At 53.3% G+C, this 25,752-nt stretch overlaps 2 protein-coding genes across 2 annotated transcripts; one reads left to right on the plus strand and one right to left on the minus strand.

The window, feature by feature from the left end:
• Positions 1-706: 706 nt before the first annotated feature.
• Positions 707-8,187, minus strand: LOC106973546 (cytochrome c oxidase subunit 4 isoform 1, mitochondrial). The gene is made up of 5 exons (XM_027076350.2): positions 8,067-8,187; positions 6,850-6,923; positions 2,495-2,662; positions 1,833-1,964; positions 707-978 (listed from the first exon to the last, which is right to left on the minus strand). Exons 2-5 carry the CDS (start codon positions 6,920-6,922, stop codon positions 842-844), a joined length of 510 nt encoding a protein of 169 aa, XP_026932151.1. The 5' UTR covers position 6,923; positions 8,067-8,187; the 3' UTR covers positions 707-841.
• Positions 8,188-8,260: 73 nt separating this feature from the next.
• Positions 8,261-25,489, plus strand: EMC8 (ER membrane protein complex subunit 8). The gene is made up of 5 exons (XM_027076347.2): positions 8,261-8,755; positions 16,482-16,558; positions 23,638-23,707; positions 24,449-24,543; positions 25,018-25,489. Exons 1-5 carry the CDS (start codon positions 8,525-8,527, stop codon positions 25,175-25,177), a joined length of 633 nt encoding a protein of 210 aa, XP_026932148.1. The 5' UTR covers positions 8,261-8,524; the 3' UTR covers positions 25,178-25,489.
• The last annotated feature ends 263 nt before the right edge of the window (positions 25,490-25,752 follow it).

The raw sequence follows: 25,752 nt of genomic DNA on the forward strand, positions 1-25,752 counted from the left end.
CTTAGTTCAAGCCTTCTAACCACCTGCGACAGCCTCTGATCGAGCCCCAGGCCAACTTCGCCTCCCAGTTACGGCTGCGCTTCTCAAAGGCCGCCTCCCACTCTCCGCACACTCCCCACCGAGGCTGCTGGGAGACCCCTCTGTGCCAGCCCTCTGCACAGCTCCCCGCATGGAACGTTCTAGGATCTGTTCTGCTGTTTCGGCAGGGCCTCCAGGGATCAGCGGGGGGATCTGGCGGGCAGGGCAGGCGGGAGAGCAGGACAGCGGGATGCGAGCCCAGAGGGGGTCTGCTGGGGCTGGGATGATGCCAGTTCCCTGGCACGGACTCCGACGTCGCTTTCTAAACTAAAAGGCTGAGAGCGGCCAGGGAACCAAGTCCATCACTGATGGAGCTCAGCCTGCCCTTCCTAAGCCCACGGTCACCCACGCCAACCAGCACTGACAATGTCAAGGCGGGAGGGCGGTCCCAGAAGAAAAACAGCCATGGGGGCTTCTGCTGGTCCAGCATTTCTAGTCGAAACCAAAACCAAAACACCCCGCGTACAAAGACCCTACGTTTCTCGTTTTTATATGACGTCCCCTTGAACGACTTACTCTTGCTATTTCGTCTACACCCGAGATATGTTTGCAACAGACACTTGGGACAAACCGTTTCAAACAACGGGCACTGGCGCTTACAGTCACCAAAGAAGCAACCACGGCAGGGTTCACGTAAACTGCTCGTTTATTAGCATCGGTACTGCAACATAACAGTTTCCGGGAGCCGCGATGAGCTGCACGGAGGTGGCGGAACGAGGCGAGGCGAGGCGAGGCGAAGCTCGGGTGGGCGGAGTGGCGGCTCCTACTTCTTCCACTCGTTCTTGTCGTAGTCCCACTTGGCTGAGAAGCCCTGGATCGGGCTGACCTTCATGTCCAGCATCCTCTTGGTCTGCTTAGCCACCCACTCCTCCTCGAAGGTGTGAGGGATGGGGCCATACACTAAAGCCCAAAACAATTTCATGAGACAACGTCGTCCTGACAGGTTGATTCTAAGCCCACGCGTTACACGGGTCAGGACTTCCCCCCAACACACTGGCCGCCAGGCTAACAAACTCGTCTGCTGCTCGGCACCCACACCCATACCCGGGTTTTGAATTCTGGGCACTGACAACTCTTGATATTTCCAAACTATTCTCTGTTGACGAAAGGTTATCAATGAAACACGAGCTGAGAGCACAATGTCTGCTCCGTACGACGTAGACGAGGGGGCCTACAGACTAGCGCTGAGCACAAACAAGAAACCACGAGTGACTTGTGAGTCTTGAGGAACACGTCCACGGTCAGACCAAAGGTACAGGATCACAGCCGTCTGGAACAGGAAAAAGCCATTCTGCCCGGACACAAAGAACCCGGGAGAGGTAGCACGGAACGAGCAGACAACTCCAACGGCCTCTGTGCAGACCCTGTGAGGTCTAACGACCCAGAATTCTGCTTATGGAGACACAGTCCCTATTCAGTTGAAACAGCCCTTCGATAAGAAACAACAACACCCTTTTCCTTGACCGAACCTTCCCGACGCCGTCCTCCGATAACGTAATAAAGCGTCACAGAAAGGCGGTGTGCCATACAGAGCAGGAAGTCCTTTGCTACCGAGCACGGCCCGCCGCGAATAAGTCAGAAAGTGGCTTACACCGCTTCGGTGAACGTGAGCCGGACCCCAGAGTGGAGGCGCCCGCCTCGTGCACAGGCGCCCACGGCCCACTCCCGGGCGCCGGAAGACGGCGCGGAGCCGACCTGATCCGGGCCTGCGTGGCTGCGACCCGAGACCCCAGGCCCCCGCGACCCCCACTCACCATAGTGCTTCTCCCAGATCAGGAGGAGAGCGGTGAAGCCGATGAAGAACATGGCAGCGCCCACAACCGTCTTCCACTCGTTCGTGCTCCTGTTCATTTCCGCGAAGCTCTCGTTGAACTTCATGCGGTACACTGGGGAGAGAGCACAGCCGTCGGTGCGGGTGAGGGGAGGCCGTGCCAGCAGCCCCTCCTCCGCGGGGCCCGCGACACGGCCGAGGGGCACAGCGCACACGCATGTGCTCTCCCACACGGGTGCGAGGGGTGGCGGAGGGGACAGAACGCACCTAGTCTGCTTTGAGCACGAAAACCCCACAGAACTCCTCGGGTTACAGTGCAGGATCCACGGAGTCCCCAGAGTTTCACCCCCACCCCCTGCCACCTGACGGTGACTTTCGGCCTCTGATCTTCTGTCAGTAAGTTAGAGTGGACACCGCCCACCCGGCAGGGCCGCCAAGAAGCCGTGTCCGCACCCTCCTCCTGGGGGACTGGAGCCCCAGGGACCCGGGCAGAGGTGCGGCCAGCCCACAGAGCCGGGGCCCGGGAACAAGCCCCCGGGACACGCCCCGTGCTGGTCTCCGGGCGGCGCCCCCAAGCTCACAGCCCAGACCCCGGAAGACATTCTCTCTCACACGGTCTGCCAACACTTCTGCTTCAAGACCCACATTCAACTTTTTCATCGATGGAGAGGCTGCTCCAGGGGGCCTTCTCTTTCTCTTTCAAGGCCTTCTGGCTGGGAGAGAGGTTCTTGACGTGAGCCACATCGGGCAGGGGGTAGTCACGCCGGTCCACATAACTCGGGAGAGCGTAATCTTCACTCTTCACGACGCTTCCTACAAGACACAGCGAGTGTTTGAAAATTCACACGGGTTCCGAGTGACCAACCCACACGAGGACAGGCGTGTGCACCCTGAAGACCTCGGTCGTCCCAGGGACTGAGGCCACAGTGTCACACGGCCAACAGACCGTTGGGGGAAGCAGGCACAGACGGCGGGGCGAGGGTGCAGGGCCGGCTGAGCGCGGCCCTTCTCGCAGCCGACACGCCCCTGCCAGGCCAACTGCCACCGGGGACGGCAGGGCCACGCATACCAGCACCATGCAGAGGGCACGCGGGGCTCTCGGGACACCCTGCTGGCCTACACGAAGGCCCTTCTGCAGGAGACTCAAACGAAGGAGGGAGAGCAAAATCGACAGAAAACTCGTAAAAGAAACAAGCGTCCAAAGGTCAGAAACAAGACACAGGGCGCTGTTTATTGTCCCAGAAACAAACAACCTGCTCCCAACAGAGGAGGGACTCAACTACCCCCACAGGTGTGTCAAAGGTGTCATTCGTTCACAGGTTCAGAAATGATGGCTGAGCACCTGTTACACGCTCACCGCGGCTCCAGCTGAGAGCAGCGAACAGAGCCGGCCGCCCGTGGGTGCTCACAGGCCAGAAGCGGACAGACCCGTGGGTCCCAGGTCATGGCACGGGGGCTCAGGAGAAAGAAAAGGTACAGCAGAGGAAAGGAATCGGGGCGCACGGAGAGCAGGAAGCAAGGGACGGCAGTCAAGAGAACGAGGAAACAGTCGCGTCCTCAGCAAGTCACAGAAGATCCCGGGACCTTTTTTTTTTTTTTTTTTTTTAAGATAAACCACTGGTGTGCTTACACGTCCACGTAACTGAACACACAAAACTCCCGACAGAGCAAACCCAAGTTGTTATCAGTGGAGAGAGGACAAAATGGGGATTTCTGCTCCAAGAGATAGAAATCTTAGTGCCTTAAAACGAGCACGCCATCTGTGTGTTGCTCAAGGAAAGAGAAACAGCTCAGAAACCAGAAAACAAAGGAGTATCTTCATTAGTATTTAGGGCTTTCCCACTGCTGAAAGCTGTTTTTTCAATTCCATCCTATGCTTGCAAGAAAACGCTGTGATCCAAACTGGTCTGGAGGAGTGAGGTCTTGCAAAAATGCTTCGTTTCCGTTAGCGGAGTCGCCATGAGCACACTCTCCCAGGTCACGTTAACAACAGTGACCCATCGCTGCACCTCAAGCAGAGCACAATTTCTCTAGATGCTGATCTCTGGAGCGCAAGTGACTTACGTATACACAGCCCGATTCCGAAAACTTGAAGGTGGAAAGGACTGGAATTACTTTCTACGGTTCTATAAAAATGAGTGGCCTAAAAGAAACAAATGTATACCAGCACTCAGCTCCCATTAATCACTAAAAACAGACGTAAACTGGGGTAACGAGGACATTCCACAACTGACCGGTGGTTATGGCACAGCTCAGGCACTCAACTCAAAACCACTGAAGGGCTCTTTCAATGGGTCCGTGTCTGTCGTGTCAATCACCTCTCAGTAAAGTTATAAAAATGCGAATGCTCGCAACCTTGGAACACTCTCAGCATAAAATTGCACTTTTTAGAACAACAACGGCCAACGTGTGGTCTCGGGGCTGCAAGGGTTCTCAGCACTTTGGGCCTGGTCCCCCACACCCCACAAAGATTAGCACACCAAGCATTCCTTTAAGACGGAGACGAAAAGAGACTTTGCATCTGAGCGAGGGGCTCGTCACTGCTGTCCTCAGCTGGGTGGGTCTTTCCCTGAGCCTCTGCTGAGGAAATCTGGGGAATCAGGAGCGGCCCCCTCAATCACACGTGTCACAGCACAAGCACCCAGACACAGAGGCGGCTGCCAGTGGCACTTCAAAGCGCTACTATCTCAGGGGGAAAACCAGTCTGTGTATTCAGGCACCACGCGTGAAAGCTAAAAACGGAAGGACGGGGGCACCCGGGGGGCTCGGTCAGTTAAGGGTCTGACACTTGATTTCGGCTCAGGTCATGACCTCACGGTTCATGAGTTCAAGTCCCACGTGGGGCTCTGGGCCGACAGCACCAAGCCTGCTTGGATCCTCTGTCTCCCCCCCACCCCGCCCCACCCCTCCCCTGCTCAGGCACACATGTGTTCCTTCTGTCCTCAAAAATAAACCTAAAAAAAAAAAAAAAAAAAAAAAAAAGGACAAGACCTATTCAATGGACCGCAGTTTTCTCCACCTGCGTACTGTGTACCGAAAACACAGCCGTGAAGAAAGGCAGGTTCTCGGCCTCAAAAAAGTTTGCATCCTGGAAGCAAAGAGACGACACACAGAAACCCCAGTATGTCAGCCCTCCAAGCAGACAAAGCAGGATGATGTAGGCCAGGCAGCATCTTCACAAAGGGCGGTGAGGAAAGGCTATTCTAAAGTAACAACTCTGGAGCTCTGAGGCAGAAGCCACAGCCTGCTGCACACCAGGAATGTGTCACACCCCTGGGGATGGGGACCCTGAGCACCCGGGAGAGCTGCCTTGGGTCTGTCATTTCCTTTTTGAGTCTGCTTTGATAACATCAGAGAGGCCTAGTGCAGATCTTACCCCAGACACGAGAAGCCACCGGAGGATTTCAAAAAGGGACTAATTTAACTAAGAATAAGTTTTGGCTAATGCCACTGTAAAGAGAAGGAAACCGGCTTCTTATGAAAGGCCAGAATGACCAAGGGGACGTGAAGGAACTTTCGGGAGTGATGCAAATGTCGTAGTCCTGACTGGCATCGCTGCTTATCGAAATCCACAGAACATTACGCTTAGGAAAGGGAAATTGTACTTTCTGTAAACTGCACCTCAAACGAATTAAACAAAGCTTAGAAAATACAGAAGCAAAGCCAAAATAGAAACAAAATATAATCTGTCATTAAGTGACTTGCTAGGCTTTTTAAAAATGTATATTTTATTTCAAGAGAGAGAAGGAAACGAGAATCCCAAGCAGACTCCTCACTGTCAGTGCAGAGCCCAACGCAGGGCTCACCCCCACGACCATGAGATCTTGACCTGAGATGTAATCAAGAGTCACATGCTTACCTGACTGAGCCGCCCAGATACCCCTGGCTTCCTACAATGAAGGAGTGTTTCATTCTACACCTACTAATTAAACAACAAACTTGTCTTTACTACATCCCCATTTAAATAACAAACATTTCAACGATACTCTCACTAGATGATCTGTGTTATCCTGGACAATATAAGGAATGGAGGAAAATGCAAGACAACAGACAGGATCACCAATTCGAGGACACAATTTCAAGGAAAAATTCACACATAAAAGCAGTTGAGGCAGTAGCAGTTACTGGTTATTGAGCCCCTGGATTCATAGGCCTTGCTCTCCAAGTTATCACTACTCAAGCCTTGCACTTGACCCCTCCCTAACACAACCTGCCATGGTAATATGCATTTTGTCCTTTCGCTGGCTTTCTCTCCGTCTAGGATGCCATTCTCCTCTAGAATATAAAGTTAAACCTGCTAATACTTCAGCACAGAGAAGCCGCCCCTCCAAAAACCTCTCCTGAACCCCAGGCCAGGGTAAGTGTTTCTTCTGAGGGTACATCACTTATTCAAATACTGTCTTCACATATCTGTCCCTCTCCAGACGGCAAACATCCTGGGGAAAGGCCCAAAGATACTTGATAAATGCAAAACTAAACTCGCCATGTGCTGGGCACAAACTAAACTCTTTACATATATTTCAGGTGAGAAGAGATTCCTACATGTAAGTAGCTCATCCAAGACAAAAATGAGATTAAATTCTGCTCAGGCTAGAAGTCCAAGCTCCTTCCTTTCCATTGCCCCAACAATGCAAGTGGTATTTAAGATAAACGGTTGGGACTTTTTTAGGTGGAGAGAGGAAATCATTAAAGTCATGTATGGTGGAGATCTCTTGAAAGGGGTGGAACTTGAACCTGAAAAAAACGGGAAGGGAAGGAAAAGGGGGGAAATATCAGTGTAAGCAAAAATCCAGACTAGTATTCAACATGATTCATAAATGCTCTATAATCCAGAGGTAAGCCCTGTTAAAATATCGATACCCCCCCTGAAGTCCCACAACAGCAGAATCAGGATCTGAGCCACCTTAGACCATCTGTGTTTGAAACTCCGGCATAGGAGCTCACACACAGTGGGAACAAGATGAAATCAGCTCAGCCCATTTCAAAGAAGTTACACTTACCATGCGCTCGTACACACACTGAGGTGGAAATTGCTCGCTTGCCAATTAGGCTAAACACTCTGGTAGCCAACATTCTGAAAGAGAAAAATGCACACCTTCTCTATGAATAAGGGCAAACACCCATCGGGGATTCCAGTGCATTTATTTGGGAAGTCGATGCAACTTTGGTTTTTTATCCCCAACATCTATGACCCACTGTTTCTTCGTTACCGACTCTAAATTCACAAAATACCCGAGAATGAGATTTTTATTAACAATCGACATGTTTTTACGGGGCTTCATAATAGGCCAAACGCCGTTAATATATACTCAGGAAATATATATACAGGAAATTAGCAGAAAACTGGCTTTGTTAAAAAAAAAAACAAGGAGAAGAAATTTTAGTGAGGAGACTGAGATGAGAAAGCTAAACCCTAAAGCGCTGAGCTACCATGACGGGCTCCACTGTCTGGAGGAAAAAGGTAAACAGCTCAAAGGTACCGGCATGCACTGCATGCAACTGAGCATTTGGTTAAAAACCTAGCAGGTGCCTAAAATAGGAAGAAGACATCAGGCAGAAAGGCTGCAAATACGGCCTGGTCCACTGCCAGTGTCCGCGGACGATGACCTGGATGACCCAGCTCCCACCCGGGTCCTTCCGGCTTCGGGCCCATCTCCCCTACCTCCCCTTCCTTCCAAACGGGGACTTCAGCAAGGGACTGCTGACGACCAAAGGGACGCCGAACGCATTGGGAAAACGCACAATAAACATAAGCATGACGTCAGGGCTGAACTGGCTCGCACCCCGCGTCTTCTCTCCCCGGGCCTGGCCCGCGCGTGGGCGGACGCGGGGCGGCTCTCCCCGAGCCCCCTTAAACCGTTGCGGTCGCGCAGTCGTAGCTGGAGGGCTGCGGCCTAGGCTGCAGAGCCGCCGACCCCTGGCCCCGCCCTCGGCCAGCGGGCGCTCCAAGGTCAGAACCCGAAACTAGACCACGGCCGGGGCGGCGCAGGTGCAGCCAGGCGGGATGCCGCGGGGCGGCACACAGGCCGCGAGCCGGCGGCCCCCGAGCCCCGAAACCCCGCCGGCCGGCTTCAATGTCACAGGGCTCCGAGGCCCAGTCGCCGCTCCCTGCTGGCGCCGGGCCGCCGGGTCGCGGGCAAGCCCGCCCGCTGGCTGCCGGCCCCTGGCCCTCCCCGGCCCCGCGGCGAGGGCCGCCAGCCATCCTCCGCCCGCTCACCTGCCGCCCGACGCTGCCCGCCGCGACCGCCGCGACCGCCCTCTATGTCCCGGCTGCCCGCTACCGGAAGAGAGGAACGAGGGCGCGCGCGGAGCACCACGGGATCGAGGAGGACCTGGCCGCGCCAGGGGTCACCCGAGCGGAAGGAGGGCAGCGCCGCCAGCGTCGTAAAAGGGCTGGTCGGGCCGCTTTACGGCGGCGTCGAGAGGCTGCTCTACGGCGGCGTCCGGCCAGAAGCGCGAGTGGAGTGTGAGGCGGGCGCGTCGCCTTCTCCCCGGCGGGTTGCTAGTGTGTGGGGAGCCCCGCCCGCCGCGGGGCCGGGCCCGTGCGGGCCTCCGCCAGCCGCGGGGCCGCGCCAGGCCGCCGCCGCCTCACCCCGCTTCTCCGCTGAGGCGCCGGGCGGCTGGGCGGGGGATCCAGGCCTGAGCCGGGGCCTCCGGGGCCCTGCCGGGCTCAGTATGCCCGGGGTGAAGCTGACCACCCAGGCTTACTGCAAGATGGTGCTGCACGGCGCCAAGTACCCGCACTGCGCCGTCAACGGACTGCTGGTGGCCGAGAAGCAGAAGCCCCGCAAGGAGCACCTCCCCCTGGGCGGCCCCGGGGCCCCCCACACCCTCTTCGTGGACTGTATCCCCCTCTTCCACGGCACCCTGGCCCTCGCCCCGATGCTGGAGGTGGCCCTCACCCTGGTAAGCGCGGGAAGGGCGGCCCCGGCTGGAAGCGCGGGTGTCCGGCGGGAGCCCGGAGACGGCCGCGGTGGCGGAGAGCGAGGTGTCCCCGCGGGCTCGGCCTGGCGCCACGGGGCCGCAGCCGGAGCGGTCGCCGTGCCCCCAGAGGCGCTTTAGGTCCGTTCCTCAAACCGGTAGCCTTTGCAGGAACGAGCTGTCGCTAACTGGGTCGGGACTCGACCGCGCTGATGCTCGGGGACCGGGAGGCGCGGGCAGTTGTGAGGACCTGGGAGTTGGACGCTGCAGCGTGCTTCCCGCGCCGCCTCCCAGAGCCCGTTCGGTGTCTGGCGTGGGTGTAGACGCCCTGGTTCCTTGGCGGGCAGTGCCCCGCGGCTGGAGAGTCCAGACGCGTTCGGAGAGGTAGTTCGGACCTGACGGGCACTCCTCCCTTTGAACGTGCGCGACCGCCGTGTAAGGAGAGCCTGTCTGTTCCCGCCCGTGGTTTTTCTTTGTCGAAGTCGTCTCTACCCGCAGCGCGGGGTTTGAACTCACGGCCCCGAGATCAGGAGTCGCACGCCCCACGGACCGAGCCTGCCGGGCGCCCCAGAGGACGCACCCATGGTTTCAAAAGCTGGAGACTGAACTTAAAAAGCGGTAGCAGACCTGCCTCTCAGCCATCGCACTTGGGTGTGCTGAGCGCCTGCTGTATGCACGTGCGGTGGGGGAGAGGTTTAGCTTACTGCAAGAACTCCGGGCAGTAGTTCTTAGGGTCTGGGGAGCAGCGCAGGGAAAAGATCACCTGGAAGGTCCACGGCCTTGTTAAAACCTCGGAGCGAAACAAACCGGAACCTCAGAGCCGCTTCCTATCTGAGTTGAGATACGGTTTAGTTTCCACTTAAGTACAAATATAGACTACCATCCTCAAGAAAGTTAGTTCACACAGAAGGTAGTTGAGTTGGAGAAGGTGTGGCTAGAAATGCTTTGTCTGTACTTCACCCCAAGTAAAATGAGCCCGTTTCATAATTTTCCTAAATGGGACACCCATGGCAGTTCTCGGGAGGCAGGAAGTCCCCTTGGGCAAATGGCCCCCCAAGGCCTACGGGTCGCGTCTTTGAGGGCCTGCTGAACTGGACCATTGTGTGCATTTCTCCACATCTTCTCAGGGCAGGAGATAAATGAAAGTAGATATTTATAAAATGCATCCGAGCTGCTCTTGAGGGAATGTGCTGTCAGTACCATATTGGCCGCGGGGGGGGGGGGGGGGGGGCAGTTGATGCAAGTGTTTTCATCCAGCTGCCTTAAGTACTCTGATCTCAAGGGAATTGCAGGTGCTTGGACATGTGAAATACAGTCGCTTGCAGGGAACTAGGTTTCCCAGGAGCACTGATGCAGGATTATTCCGTTTTCCAGTCGTGCGCCAGGCCCGTGCTGGGGGGCGGAAAGGGCTGTGGATCGTGCTCCAAGCAGAAGTACAGTCTCTAAGAATAAGTGCCGTATGTGGGCTGGAGCAGAAAGCGGTGAGGTCCAGGGCTGGCCCAGGCTTGCCGAGTCAGGGAAGGCAGGCTACCTGGGGAAATGCACTTGCAAGGAATGGCTAGGCGGGCCACCGAAGTAGTAATGGGGGGAGGGGGGGCGGGGCGGAGAGAACATTCAAGGCAGAGGGGGGACGAGAAAATGGCAGAGAGGGGGAGCTAGAGTGTAGAGGGTTAGGGGATCGAGGGCAGGTTTCAGAGCAACCCGCAGGTCACACGGGAGTGCGGGCACCATCATGAGGACAGAGGGCCGCCACTAGAGACAGTTCCACGGGCGCATTTGTGTGCTGGAGTGATGGCTCCGGCCTGCAGCAAGGAGAGTGTTGGGATAAGTACATACAGGACCAGAGGCAGAGAGGTGGCCTAAACTGCAGCCTGGATGCAGAGGGGACAGGTCAGACAGAATCAGGAGGAAGAACCCACGGGACTCTGTGACTGGTGACTGATCGTAGTGTGGACACAGGGAGAAGGAAGCAAGGGTGGCGCCTCGATTTCTGACTGGTGCCTTGGACGACAGTGGTGCCGTTTGTTGAGGGGAAATGAAGACCCAGCATTGCATGTTGCAAAATGGGTCTGGAGCTTGGAAGACGGACGGGCTGGGGATGCAGATTGGGAACCGGTGGCTTTGCAATGACTGTTGAGGCTATGAGAGCAGGTCGTATAGGGAGGGGCGGTGTGTGGAATGAGGGGAGAGCTATGGATGGTGCTTTTACAGGGTGGATGGAAGGGGAATCGGCAGGGGAGTAGCCAGAGGGGTCTGAAGGAAACACATGTTCTTTAAATCCATTGAAAATCCTGTCAGCCTCAGTTAAGCATCCCACTTCAGCTCAGGTCATGAGCCCACCGTTCATGAGTTCGAGCCCCGCATCGGGTTCTGTGCTGACAGCTCAGAGCCTGGAGCCTGCTTCGGATTCTGTCTCCCTCTCTCTCTGCCCCTCCCCTGCTCACACTCTGTCGCTCTCTCTCAAAAAAAAAAAAAAAATCGTATGAAATATCTAAGCGTCTTAAAGACAACTTGAACCTCACTTGGAATTGTCAAAGAATTTTTCTAATTCTTATTCTTAATTAAGCTTTGTAGAGTTAAAGGATTATAGTACTTCCATAAGACAGAAACACAATACTTGAGAGAATTAAATATACTAACTATAAACAACTGCATTAGAGTCACCTTTACACGAATTTTCCCCGAGGAGCAGAGCTGCCTCCCAAACCACTTAGCTGGCCGGGGGGGGGGGGGGGGGGAAGATGCCCAGAGGAGACCCGGACTCTTACAATGGCCCAGTGCCACCAGCTTGTTAAGAGGGAAAGGGGCACCCTGTCCCTCTCCCCCTGCCCCTCCCCCACTCACGCTGTCTAAAGAGAGGGAAGGGGGTACTGCGTGGGGCCCTGTTTGATCTTACCCCCCGCCCTTTTACGCTCTGCCCTCACTCTCCACTTAGAGCACTTCCCCAAACATGCCCTTCGGTGTTTGAGTCTCCCGTCCCGCAGAGTTAAGTCTGCACTAGATTCTGGGCCTCAAGTTCTGTAAGCAGTAAGAACAAGCTGGGGCTCCACCCTTGCCCATCGGTGGTGGGTTACGTTGGCTCCTCTTAAAATACTGACCTACCCTGAATCACAGCCCCAGCCTTAGACAGGTGTGAAAAAGATGCCGATCGAGTACAAATTAAGTAACTCTCAGAGCAAAGTTACAAGGGAAAATTGCGATTTGAGTCTATCCAAAAAAATTTTATCACAATTAACGTATTTAAGTCTATGCCATTCAGCTTTTGACTTAGCAACTTTATAACCTGAAGGCAATGAGAGGTCTCAGCATACGGAGCCACAGTTTATCAGTATATCAGCTATGGAAGATGCGGTTTTAATAAAGCTTCTAAATCCATGAAACTGTATAAACGAGGCCTCATTCTCATGGCTTTTTTCTGTTCAGGGAGTTTCATATTGTAATTATTTTTAGTAACCGGGGAAGGCTGACTTGATAAGCAGTCCATCAAAGGGCAACATCAGATTCCTTTGAAAAGCTTTTCATTATAATTTTCCATTTAAAAAAAAATCCTTCCATTTCTGGGTGCTTTTCTTTTTTTTTTTTAAGCACTTATGCCTGTTATTTATCCTTATAACCCTTTGACGTAGGTAGTGACGGAATTATTTCTAATAGCGAAAACCCATAAAATGTTAGCAGGAAAATCATTGTGGACCTGCTGTTTCTCTAATCCCTTTTCGTCCTTTTGCCCTCAGTTGATTTCCTGGTTCTGCGGAGCAACTTTTGATTACATTCCGCTGAGATGACTTTCTCAATTGCCGGTTGGTCTAACCACCTTGATTCTTGTCCGGAATTCTTTCTGCTGCCTCCATGTGTGCCTCCTCTGTGCTCATTGGCATGGGCCGCTGTCCTCTGGCTCCTTCCTAAGCCCCCTGCCTACTCTGCCTGGTTACCTCCAGAACATTCACAGCTAGCCTGGGAGACGGAGATGGTTTGCTCCAGGCCCTCTTTCCATTTCTTCCCTCTGAACTTCACCCTCGCCCCATCCCATGTACCTCCAAAGCTCTTTCGTGGATCCAGCTGCTTTCCATCCCGTGGAGAATCAGCACCCAACTTTTCTTCTCGATGCATCTAGCCCTCCCCTTAGGCTCCCAAGACCTGCTTGTTGCCGCAGACGGCAAGGCTCCCAGACACCCCCAGCTTGTGGGTGGCACGTGTGGGAGTGATGCCCTCCTCAGGGTGGCTCTTCTCCTGCCTTACCTGCTTTGTGGCGATGGCAATGGCACGGTCGCATGAGGGAGGTAATACGGCTGTGAAAATGATAATGTCACACACGCACGTTAGCAAGTTTGCAGAGAGAAGCTGGTAATTCTTTGTGCACAGCTGAGCTGGCAATGAACGAGTGGGGCCTGGTGCCTTTAGTCGTTCTATGTGTCTGACACGGAACAAGCCAGAAAAGGCACTTGGCACAGGGTGTGGCAGGCTCACGCCACGGTAAAGGTGTCCTCCTCTTGCCTCTGACAAGTAAAAGAAACTACAAGTGTAAATATGGAATTCAGACCCTGTGTGCGGAGCCTGTCATCCTGAGCTGTGGTCTTCGTGTGGATTGTTCACAGGATGCGTGGCGGGAGAGCAGGGACCGTGGAAGTGGCCTCACAGAACGGAGATCGGACGCCAGCCGCTCAGTTCTTCTGCCTTGCCCTGCCCCACTTCGGGGCGAGCCGCCTCTTAAGTCCACTAAGGCTTTTCTTAGCAAGCCGTTTGGGCTTTCTGAGGATTCGGAAGCCCCTCACCACCTGCCCGTGTTCACACTGCTCGTCTTCTGCTCACCGGCTTTTACTGCCCTCCAGGTCACTCACCTGATGAGGTCTGGTTCCATTTTTGAAACCATCAAAGAAAACTCTTCCATCTTATTAAAACTTGCTCACTCTGGGGCGCCCAGTCAGTTAAGCGTCTCTCTCGATTTTGGCTCAGGTCACGATCTCACGGTCTGTGAGTTCGGGCCCCACATCGAGCTTTCTGCCGTTAGCACGGAGTCTGCTTGGGATTCTCTCTATGCCCCTCCTCTGCTTGCGTGCTCACTCGCTCACTGTCTCAAAATAAGCAAAGAAGTAAACATTTAAAATAAAAACTTTTTTTCCACATCCGCCCTTCTGTATTTTCAACTGTCTGTCTATCTGTGGACCATGGACGTGGGTGTGCATGCCCATCACGGGCATCCTTACAGTAAGCTTGGTTGTCCTTGTTTGAATCGTTCAGAAGTTTTAAAACCAAGCCAGAGCCTTTATGAACTGGCTCACTTTTAGGGCAACCTTTTCAGAGAGTTTTAGAAGCTCGAGGTCATGACGCTGTTTTTCTGCTGAAATTGATTCGACCACTGTGTTTGTCACAAGAATCACCTTCACGTCAGTTACTTTCTGTGCTCCCTGAGCACACATACAGGTGATCCCACCTGTGTCTGCTGGGGGACATGTCCTGAACTGTTGCCTCCAGCCCAGGATTGGATCAGGAGCAGCGGAGACAGCTCACGGGGTGGTCAGAACAGCAGCAGGCAGCAAGCAGTGGTCCTTGTACTAAACGTAGCTGTGGTCAGCCAAAAATGATCCCCTGGCGTGTCCACACCCTAATACTTGGAACCCATGAATATGTGACCTTACTTGGCAAAGGGGACTTTGCAGATGAAATTAAGGATCTTGAGGTGGGGAGGCGAACCTGGGTGATCTGAAGAGCCCAGTGTAATCACAGGGTTCTTATAAGGAGGAGACAGGTGGGGCAGTACAGGGAAAGGAGAGGTGATGACAGAAGCAGAGGTCAGGGTGGTGCGGCCACCAGTCAAGGAATGAGGGTGACCTCTAGGTGCTGGACAAGGCAAGGAGAAGATTCTTCCCTAGAGTTTCCAGAAGGAATCAGCGCTGCTGACCCATTTTAGATTTGTCTCCAGTTCTGACTGGCTAGAAGGACAAGCCTCACCAGAGAGCCAGGAGAGGGCCTCTCAAGTGGATAGCGAGGACGCACTCAAGAGGCTAGTCTTTGAATAGAAGTAAAAGCTGAGAGGGCGGGCTATGCTGAAGGGGCTAATCGTGTGGGTTTGAGTTCAGGGAATGGGGCCAGATGCCAAAGTTTAGAGCTGGGCTATGTCGTTTGGTGCTACAAAAAAATAGTTTTAGAAAAAAATGAAAGAAGTTGCTGCTGTTAAGTACCAACAGAAAGTTTCTGGAACCCGTGCCTTTAAGAAGTGATAGAAACAAAATACAAGTGATTGTGGAGTACTTTGCAGCAAAGTTACGGCGAAAGAGCCATTATAAATATTTTGGAGACATAGCCCTAGTCTTTTGGGTGGATGACCAAAACATCTAATTGGTTCATTGAGCCTTGGTTTTGACCCAATATGGTAATTCAGGAGCTCTTAGGAGGCCAGAATTATTATTCTAATCCTTGTGCGAGCAGGGAACCTTGGACTGGGACCATCTGGTAATATCTGCTTTTAGTCACAGAGGACACTGCCTGAGCCCCAAACCAGAATTCAGGAAAAAGAGCAGTACAGCTGTTTTTGTTTTTTGTTTTTTTTGTTGTTGTTGTTTTTTGTTTTTTGGTTTTTTTTTAAGGAAAGAAGACTATTTTTAACTAGTTAATTTACTATGAAAAAACTGAGAATCAATTTTATTTCCTCTTCTGATTGAGAATAGAATTTACTGCAGTATGTTATTAAAATTCCATTACGGCAGGGGCACCTGGGTGGCTCAGTCGGTTGAGCGTCCGACTTCAGCTCAGGTTGTGATCTCGCAGTTCATGGGTTCGAGCCCCACATCGGGCTCTCTACTGACAGCTTGGAGCCTGGAGCCTGCTTGGGATTCTGTGTCTCCCTCTTTCTCTGCCTCTCCCCTGCTCACGCTCTGTCTCTGTCTGTCTGTCTCAAAAATAAACATTAAAAAAATAAAATATTTTTTTAAAATTCCATTATGGCAAAACAGGAGGACCTTTTGTTGTTTTTAATAATGGCATTAGACCTGCCAGAGGCTAAATCTGATGAGAGAAGAGTGGCATTATAAAATGGACAAAAACTTTGAAAGTCGGCCACCGTGCTCCCATTTAAAAGCATGCCACAGGGAATTGAGTGCACGAGAGAGAGGGTGGGTGTGTGCACGTGCATACACACCCCCACCTGCCTCTGCCCACAGATGTCCGTGGCCTGTTTACCCCACATCCCAGCATAAAGTGTTTTCATGGTTTGTTGCTAGGAATACAGAAATTTAAATATGATATAAAAAAACTTGGTTTCAAGAGACCGAGATTCCCATTCTGGCTCTGCCCCTGGCTGTGTAAACGTATAGGTTTAGTTTGCTTCTCTGTGAGGGATCGATTTCCGGTATCTGAAGGCTTGCTCAAGCCCAGAATGCCTCCATTCTTTGTATCTGACAAGGAGGTGGGTAAAGATGGTCCCCTCCCCCACCTCCCTGCAGGGCTGCCCCTGTGCCACGTGTGTGGGCATTGGGGCCCCTCAACAAGAGTGATGTGGCCTCCCATAGACCATGGACAGCAAGCTAGTGTGGCCTTTCTCGTGGGAACACCCATCTTCTTGTAGCTTTCTCATGGGGACGAGGATTCGGGGATTATACTGTGTCTTGTCCGGGGGGAGGGGGGGCGGGGGCGGGGGGCAAGGTCTCCTGTGTTTATTAAGAGGTGACACTTAAGAGAAAATCATTCATCTTTTGTTCCCAATGTTTGTCTCTTTCAGATCGACTCATGGTGCAAAGATAATAGCTATGTGATCGCCGGTTATTACCAAGCTAACGAACGGGTCAAGGATGCCAGGTATGTCCTAGCCACAACCCTCCGGTGTGAAAGAATGACCGTGTGACACACAGTCTCTGATGCGCCTCTTGACCGTCGGTAGGCTCTGTGAGAACAAACCCCTCCTCGCCTTCAGTGCTCGTTTATAGCGTCTGAGAGGAGCTGCGGGGCGGTTAATTTCCAAACAGAAATTGTGACACTTCCACTAATTTGGAATTGAGTTTTGTATAATCTGTATTTTGCTTGAAGGGAATTCACCCAATGAAAGCGACAGTCAGGGGCCTCTGATTCCGATCCCAGCTAGGAATGGTGTAGGGCCGAGCATTAGGAAAGACTGCCGCTGTCTTTGGGGACAAATAAAACAACTTTTGGGTTTGGTGCTCTTAGGGTCTGTACCGTGACGAGGATGTAGTGTTTGCAGCTTCCTTCTTGTGGGCCCCTGGTTCTCACTAGTGAGCAAAGGCGAGGACTTCGCTCGCTTTCTGCGTTAGTCTCCTCCTCCACAGAGACAGGGACAGCACACTGGATGTTCGGATAACTTGAGGAGGGCTGGTCCGAGGGTCGTTTCTGAAGGTCTGGGCAGCGTGTAAGGGAACTCACCAGAGGGGAGGGCTCGGACAGAAGGCGGCACCACCAGCCCTGCGCCTAGAGGGACCGAGGGGAAGAGGGCGGTAAGGACGTGCACCTCAAGAGAAGCAGTCCCTCTAGGGACACGGCCAGCAGGGCAAGCCCCAGAGGAGTCGGTACTCTGATCTCCCTGTGATTTCCTCCAGCCGGAAACCAGGCGCAGATGGGAGGTGCCCAGTACGGCCCTCTCGCTCGGCTCACGTCGTCAGACAGAGCCACTGACTCCGGCGTCCAAGCAGTTGGGGGCTGCAGTGGACGGTCCCAGAGTTCCTGGGATGCCCGGAGTGCACCCACTTGCTCAGCATAAGTGAGGGAATGGACTCAGGAGCACTTTAGGAAATAACGCAGTGAGCCGGTGACCAGCTGTTGCCGTCATTGATGAGGCACAGACGTGCTTCAGGGACTGGGTGCGGGCAGGACTCACGGGGAGGCAGGGTGACCAGCCAAGTGCTGGGCTCCAGACAACCCTGGCGAGAGCCCCTGCTTGGATGGCAACATGCAGGGCCTCTGTGGTCCCGGGAACCACCACTCCTCCACGGGCCCCTTCTGCGTGTGATCCCATCAGCCCCCCGCGCATTGATGACACCACAGCTGCGTCTCTGATCCAGACCTGTTCACAGGGCCCTTGTGGTCTCGGTCTTTGTTACGTGAAAGACCGGGCCCGGAAGGACCGGCCCAGGGCCACACGCACGCCGTGAGGGTGGTGCAGAGGCTCTCGCAGCAAGAGCAACGAGGAGCTGCTCTGTGGGGATGACGAGGAAAGCCCTCGGGGAGCGGTGTCATTTGAACGGGCACCTGGGAGTGGGCTTGTCAGGTTCACGTGTGGAGAGAGGAGGGAAGAGCGTCCACAGAGGGGACGCGTGAGGTAGACACCGGGCGGAAGTGGGCAGGAATCCAGGGCGCACACGGAGGGAAATGCTAGGAAGCAACCCTAGAAAGGTTGGGCTCTAAGGCCTTTGGAACTGCACTTTGTAGGCAGTGGGGAGCTGTCCTCGGAAGGAGGTTTCCTGAACTGAGCAATACCCTCCCACAGGTGCTCTCGCAGAAAGGCGAGGAGACCAGGCAGGAGGTAATGGCACCAGTGTGTTAAGTGTAGAAGCCTCCCTTTCCTCCCCCCCGCCCCCCAGCACACTCCCAAACCCCGGCCTAGCGTGGTTGCCCCACGTGTGTGTGCACGGCTCTCATCTGCGTGCCTGTGTGGCTCACGGCGCCTCCGTCTTCCTGCCTCTATTTGGACCTCAGCCCAGCCCAGCCTTCTCCTACCCAGACACCATTTTCATGCGACTCGTAATCCAGACTTTCCCATTTCCTTCACCTGCTCTGCTCAGGAGGTTTTGCATTCTCTCATCTATGTCTGTTTACGTGCCTCCTAAGAGGCCCTTGTCAGATCTGTAGGGGGATTAAAGAGCGCTGGGAGACAAGAGGGTCAGTTACCCTTTAGTCCCTTCTGATGAGTCTCTGCTAGATTGGGGGGGGGGGCGCTTATCCTCCCGGTGTGTGTGCCGGGACTGTGTGTCATCCTTTCCAACCCTCACGACACTCCGGCGGGGAAAGTCCATGCAGACACGGTCACTGCACAGACGCCACACACACAGCTTGGAAGCTCAGGAGCTACGATTACGCTAACGTCCGTGTCTAATACTATTTGCCGGGAAAACCTTCACTTGTCTCTCAGCCAGACCTAACTTAAGATGTGTCCTTCTTTTAGAAATACCAGCTGATTGACTATCTCACAGCCTGGGCCTTACAGTCAGGTAGACTTGGATTCGAAGCACAGATGACTTACTGATTCACCTCTTTGGGCTGCAGTGGTCCTGTCTGTAAAATGGTGGTAAAAGCTCACGCCTCAGAAACCGGTCTTGGGGACAAAGGGAAGCAACGTATATCATGTTTAGCTTTGTGCTTGGTTGGAAGTGCCAGCTTTGGGCTGTTACTATTACTAGCCCTATGATTGCTTTTTCCAAAAAAGGATCATTGAAATGTACTATTAGGACTATACCAAAAGAAAAAGCTTTTGCACAGCCGAGGAAACCACCAACAAAAAAAGGCAGGCGAGTGAGTGAGAGAAGATGTGTGCAAATGACGTAACCCATAAGGGGTTAATATCCAAGATGCAGAAAGAACTTCTACAAATCAACACTCCCCCCCCCCAAAATAATAAATAATGAGCAGAGGACCTGAATAGACATTTTTCCAAAGAAGACGTACAGAAGGCACAACAGTCCCAACAGAGAGGACGCTTGGCATCACTCATCATTAGGGAAATACCAGTCAAAACCACAATGAGATGTCCCCTCACAGCTGTCAGAATGGCTAAAATCAACAACATAAGAAATACCAAGTGTTGGTGAGGATGTGGAGAAAAGAGGACCTGTTGGTGGAGAATGCAAATTGGTGCAGCCTCTGTGGAAGCAGTGTGGAGGGTCCCCCAAAGTTAAAAATAGAACCACCATATGATCCAGTAATTCCACTACTGGTATTTAAAGAAAACGAAAACACTAATTAGAAAAGATACAAGCACCGCTGGTCGCAGCACTATTTACAATAGCCAAGACCGTGGAAGTAACCTCAGTGCCCATCGGTAGATGAACAGATATGGAAGGTGTGGTATATACACACATAGAATAGTACTCAGCCATAAAAAACGAGATCTTGCCATTTTTGACAACATGGATGGACCTCAAGGGTATTATGCTTAAGTGAAATAAGCCAGAGAAAGACAAATATCATATGATTTCACTTACATGTGGAATCTTAAACTCTTGGGGCACCTGGCTGTCTCGTCAGTGGAACATGCGATTCTTGATCTCGGGGTTGTGAGTTTGGGCCTCATGTTAGGTGTAGAAATTACTTAGAAATAAAATCTTTTTAAAAATAATAGGGGTGCCTGAGTGGCTCAGTTGGTTAAGGGTCTGACTTCGGCTCAGGTCATGTTCTCACAGTCTGTGACTTCAAGCCCCACGTAAGACTCCGTGCTGACTGCTCAGAGCTGCTTTGGATTCTGTGTCTCACTCTCTCTGCCCCTCTCCTGCTCATGCTCTGTCTCTCTTACTCTCAAAAATGAATAAATGTTTTTAAAAAATTTGTTAATAATAGTAATAAATATAAATAACGAATAACTATTAAATACAGGGGATAAGCTGGTGGTCACCAGAGGGTAGGTGGGTGGGGGGATAGGTGAAATAGATGAAGGGGATTAAGAGGTACAGACTTTAAATTACAAAATCAGTGAGTCACAAGGGGCACCTGGGTGGCTCAGTCGGTTAAGCATCTGACTCTTGATTTTGGCTCAGGGTGTGATCTCACAGTTCTTGAGTTCAAGCCCCACATCAGGCTCTGCCCTGACAGCACAGAGCCTGTTTGGGATTCTCTTTCTCCCTCTCTCGCTCTCAAAATAAATAAATAAAATTTAAATAAATAAGCCACAGAGATGAAAAGTACAACATAGGAGACATGGTTGTATTTTTAATGTTTTATTATTTATTTTTGAGAGTGAGAGAGACAGAGGACGAGCAGGGGAGGGGCAGCGAGAGAGGGAGCCACAGAATCCGAAACAGGCTCCAGGCTCCAGGTTCCGAGCTGTCAGCACAGAGCCCGACCCGGGGCTCGAACCCATGAACCGTGAGATCATGACACGAGCTGAAATGAAGAGTCGCACACTTAACCGACTGAGCCACCAAGGCACCCCAGGAAACATAGTTTTTAAAAAAACCAATCCATGTTTTAATATTTTGAGGCATAACATGTTTGTAGCTATTTTATTAAGCTTAAGGGCATCATGTCAAGTTTTATTATAGTACTTGATAATGACTGGTGTTTTGCTTCCTAATTCGGATTACATGCGGGTGAACGTCAGTACCAGGCACAGCGCCCTGGCCTGAGGTTAGATGCTCAAAAAAAAAGCATTTAGGTCGAGAATGTGCGATCTCACTTCAAGCAGATTTCTGGCTTTGCGAGTGGGGAAGGGGATTGGCAAAGGGGTCTCTGCCTCCAGGGTGCGCCTGCAGGTTTCTTTGAGCCGAGTCTTGACGGGAACAAGGGGGTGACCCGGCCTAGGAAGAAGCAAGGGGGTGACGCTGCTCCCATAAAGTGACAGTCCTACATTAGGAATGCAGTCAGGGGTGAGGCTGGTCAGGATTTGAGAGTAAGTGCGTGATACCAAAACTGTAAAGTGGCATTTCTTTCAAATACTTTTTCAACTCATTAACTGCAATTTGACTTTTTTCAAAAGAATGCATTTTAAATTTGAGTTTCGGGGCATCTGAAGAGGTAGTTGTTGTTTTTAACGAATGTTTCTTGACCCCTTCCTGATAAAAGTCGCTAGCTACTATGAGTGATCATCATAAATGTTAGGACGATGGTTTTAGAAGTGTCTCATGGCAGAAGCTTCACGAGTCTCAGAAGATCACTTAGCAAACAGCGACTTCTTTTCTCTGCATCTGAGGCGTGAGTTAGGGACGTCGGGTTGTGTCTGGCCCGCGTTTCATGGGTGAATAGGCAGGCCTCCTCCGTGGCTCCAGTCCCCCTCCTTGCCATTCGCCACTCGAGCCGTGGTAACTGGGCGCCTGCCGGCTCCTGGTAAATGCAGCACGGCTGTGCGTCCCTTGCCAGGCTTTCCATGGTAGCCCGAGGGACAGCAGCCCCTGGGGCCCGTTCTCCTTTAGACTGCTTTGTTGTTTTTGCGTCATTTTTTCTAATCCTGCAGACTTACAGGCATCACATCACTGCAAATTCTCAATTTTGGACGTGAAAATGGAGTAATTAAATAAAATAACTCATTTTCCTAAGACATTATTAATCGGACTTTTTTTTTCCCCCCAGCTCAGTCACAGCATAATCGTATGTTTCCTTAGGTAAACCCCATAATTATCCATGTGTTTTTGTGGCCGTTAAAATATATTATGTCTCCATCCTTGGTTCAAAAAGCTGAGACTCTTCATTGTGCGGGGCAAAAATAAGATGCACAGAAAGATCTGTGCGCCAAGGGTTAGGCGTTAAAGCACTTCAGGAATAAACAGTTTAGAGGCAGGCCAGATGGACCCCCGCCGGGGCAGTGTGGCGAGAACGGAGTTTTCTGGGCATCGTGGACAGGAAGAGATTCGGTAAGCAGAGAGCAGGTTGGAAGGGCATCCCGAACAGGGAACAGTGTGAGTACCGGGGAGGAGCACGCGAGGGAGACCGTATGCAGGCCGTTGCACTGACGTTAAAGACACACAAAGCACTGCTCCTGTGTGTAGGAACGGTAGCTGGTCCACAGGGAGGAAGGCGGAACGCACGAAGCTGAGCACAGCGGACTCTTCTCTCCCAAGCTTTGATGAGTCGCAGGAAACAGACTGGAAGTTTCATTTTAGGAAGTTTGATCTGAAGATACACGAAATAAGAGCCTAGAAAACGAGGCCGGTTAGGAAGCAGTTTTGGAAAAACCCAGGTGTAGGGTGACAGCCTGAGCACAGTGAGTGGGAGGAGAGCAGAGGAGGCCGAGGCAAGGGAAGGGTCTCCAGCACCCGGTGAGGGTCAAGGGGGAGTGGGCAGTCAGAGAAGGTAGAGCGGGAGGTTCCAGCTGGGCCGCAGGGCCGGGGGGAGGATGAGGGTGCTTGGCAGGCCTCCGGGGTGCAGACCCTCGAAGGTAAGGGGGTGGGTACCCAGGTGGCACGAAGAGACAAGACTGCCGGCTTATTCAAGAGTGAGATCGGTTGAAATTTAAGAAACGCGGGTGAAAGGAGACAGGTTGGACAGAGGGAACCAGGCAAACAGTGTTTTTTCCCATGGAGGAAGAGACCGGCTCAGATTTGGAGCGGCGCAGGGGCCACTAAAGGAGACCCCTGAGGAGGAGGTCTGCGTGGAGGGGCCCCCGGGTGCGAGGAGGCCTCTGCCTGAGATGGGATCAGAAAACAGCCAGGGCGGTGAGGGTAGTGCAGGGATGATGCGGGAGCCTCTCTGGTCTGCTCCATGGACTCAAGGGTGCAAGTTGTCACTTATCGAGGTCGGGATGGGCCGGAGCCAGCGATTGGAGGCTGACGAGCGTGGAGAAGATTTGGAATGGCCTAGAAATGTTTAAACTTGAAAAGGAGGCCGACTCCATTGCCAGCAGCCGAGAGGTAGATGGAGTCCCTCTGTGAGTAGGTGTGTGATGAAGCGGGCGGCCAGGGAGGCATCAGAGGGCGGGAGCTCCGAGCGTGTGCTGCGCTGTCCTCTCCGCTGGCTCCAGGGGGCCCTTCTGCTCAGGGTGCCTCTGCCGAAAGGCAAGGGCCCGCTTCGCGCCGTGCTCCCCGTGGCCCGACAGCACTCCCTACCCTCGGCACAAGTCCCTGCGCCTGACCGCGACGGCCAGAAGCCGCCTTAGCAGGCGTGACGAGCGCGCACAGGTTACCGGCACCGCCCTCTGCCTCCGTGCTTGTGAGCCCTGCCCCGGGGGAGACTGTTGGACGGCGTCCACTAGAACGACTGTCAGCTCACTGCCGCGTCTTTTGCAGTCCGAACCAGGTTGCAGAGAAGGTGGCCTCCAGAATCGCCGAGGGCTTCGGCGATACCGCCCTTGTCATGGTGAGTCACTCTTGGGCGCTGTCGCGTTTTCTGTTGCCGGACCGGCTGCCGAGCGTTCTCTTGATCACGCGGAGCTTTCCCGTGTAAGCGGTCTCCTCTCCGCAGAGGCTCCGTCAGACCAGTGCCGCCCTTCGTGGCCTCCTCCCGGCTGCAGACCCGCAGGCACAGTGTGAATGCCGCTGGGGCGCGGCCCACTCCACGCCTCCAGGAGGGGCGGTCGTTCCAGCTCAGTGGTCCTCAGAGTGGGGCTCTGTGCCAGCGGCATCAGCACCACCTGGGAACGTGTTGGAAATGCAGATTCTCAGGGCCCAGCAGGCTGCTTGAATAAGCTTCCAGATGATTCTGATGCACGCTCAAGTGTGAGAGCCGTTGAATCAGAGCAGCCGACAGCCCAGAGGGAAGGAAGAAGTCAGGCAGACGGTAGCAAACATCAAACCCTTGGTACACAACCTCAGTCCAGACAGACTTCTAACGGGGGCAGAAGCTCTGCTTTTGTGAGAAAGCTGTGAAGTACTGAGCACTTATTCTCCGTAACAGTTAATCTCGGGCCACTCGAGGTGTGATGGCACGCGTCGGGTTTGCGGAGTCCGCGCACCGTCACCGTGTGGGGGTTTCTGTCCGGGCCGGGGGCTTCCGCTGCCACCTCGAGCCACGAGGAGGCGCCTGAGGCCTTCCACCAGGGTGCCGGCTGCCGCTCCCCATCAGCTCTGTTCACGAGCGCGTCCTTTGTCTTGTGCGCAGGTGGACAACACCAAGTTCACGATGGACTGCGTGGTACCCACGATCCACGTGTACGAGCACCATGAAAACAAGTGGCGGTGCAGAGACCCACACTAGTGAGTGCCGTGTCCTCGGGGCGGCCCCATGCGGTGTGCTGGGGGCTGCTCCCACGGGAAAGCCGGCCCGGCCTCTGGTTTCGAGAGAGCGTATTCTCCAGGGGGGTGTACAGACCTCACACAGAAAGCGTGCATGCTCCCTGGCTCCTGAGAGAAGCTGAGCGCTACTCCGGGGTCCCTGCCCCGCCCCCGGGCCCCCTTTTTCGGGCCTCTGCTGTGGTTATTTATAAGCACTCTGAAAGCATCTGCCATCCCCCTCCAGCTTCTTCAGAATTTCGTTTCGAAGGGGCTCCTTCATTTCTCAACCATGCCCCATGCTCTTTAGGCACATCTTTGTTTAAAACATTCGTGGGTGCTGGCATCCGTGACTGTCTTCCTTTGTCCCACTGTGTGTGTGGCCGGTTTTCTGTGTGCTCTGTTGGAAAGCCACCTGTTCTTTGCCGAGGGCCTGATCTCTCCTGTTTCGCCTTGTAGTGATTACTGTGAAGACTGGCCAGAGGCCCAGAGGATCTCCGCGTCGCTCCTGGACAGCCGGTCGTACGAAACACTTGTGGATTTCGATAACCACCTAGATGACATTCGGAATGACTGGACAAACCCGGAGATCAATAAAGCTGTCCTGCACCTGTGCTAGGGAGGGGTGTTAGTGACTGCTGTCTGGCTATGTCCACTGCACGGAAGAAGAAAGCTATTTTTCAGTGTAAATAACATCTCTCCCATAGCCCGTGTGGAGAGCTGGCCGTTCTCAGAGGTGGCATGTGTCCTGACAGAGGGCAGGATGTCCATCTGCCGGCTTTTTAATGCAGTCGCTAGAAGAGGTGCAGACTGTCCCATCCGACTGCCCCTGTGGAGTCCTTCCCGGTTGTATGTTGCTCTAATCCTCCAAATCAAAGCTGTTTCTGCCTGTCCAAGATTGTTCCTATTAAACAGTTTTAACCTTTTATAATCTGGAGAGAATACTTCTTAAGTCTTGCGAACTACCTTTAACAGAAAAAGCCCAGATCTGGTACTTGAGTGTTTGTGACTTTTCATCCCGTTTGGGTTCGTGTCCGGTCCCGGGATCGGGTGCATGGCAGGCTGGTGTCCGCGGTGGGGAGCCTGCAGCCCTGAACCACGCGGCCCCACACCCATCGGGCGCACGTCGCTGCCGCGACCACACAGTGGGAACGATGCCACTGTCGCCTGAGAAACCTTCCTCGTGAAGGGTGA

The sequence above is a fragment of the Acinonyx jubatus genome, chromosome E2 (assembly GCF_027475565.1).
Source record: "Acinonyx jubatus isolate Ajub_Pintada_27869175 chromosome E2, VMU_Ajub_asm_v1.0, whole genome shotgun sequence".
NCBI classification, from domain to species: Eukaryota; Metazoa; Chordata; class Mammalia; order Carnivora; family Felidae; genus Acinonyx; species Acinonyx jubatus.

Excerpts from the sequence above, each read along its gene's own strand:
- LOC106973546 (XM_027076350.2), bottom strand. The coding sequence starts at position 6,922 with ATGTTGGCTACCAGAGTGTTTAGCCTAATTGGCAAGCGAGCAATTTCC. Across the intron at positions 2,663-6,849 it reads AGTGTGTGTACGAGCGCATG|GAAGCGTCGTGAAGAGTGAA; the intron begins GTAAGTGTAACT and ends TGTGTCTTGTAG. Across the intron at positions 979-1,832 it reads GATCTGGGAGAAGCACTATG|TGTATGGCCCCATCCCTCAC; the intron begins GTGAGTGGGGGT and ends TTTGGGCTTTAG.
- EMC8 (XM_027076347.2), top strand. The coding sequence starts at position 8,525 with ATGCCCGGGGTGAAGCTGACCACCCAGGCTTACTGCAAGATGGTGCTG. Across the intron at positions 16,559-23,637 it reads GAACGGGTCAAGGATGCCAG|TCCGAACCAGGTTGCAGAGA; the intron begins GTATGTCCTAGC and ends CGTCTTTTGCAG. Across the intron at positions 24,544-25,017 it reads CGGTGCAGAGACCCACACTA|TGATTACTGTGAAGACTGGC; the intron begins GTGAGTGCCGTG and ends TTCGCCTTGTAG.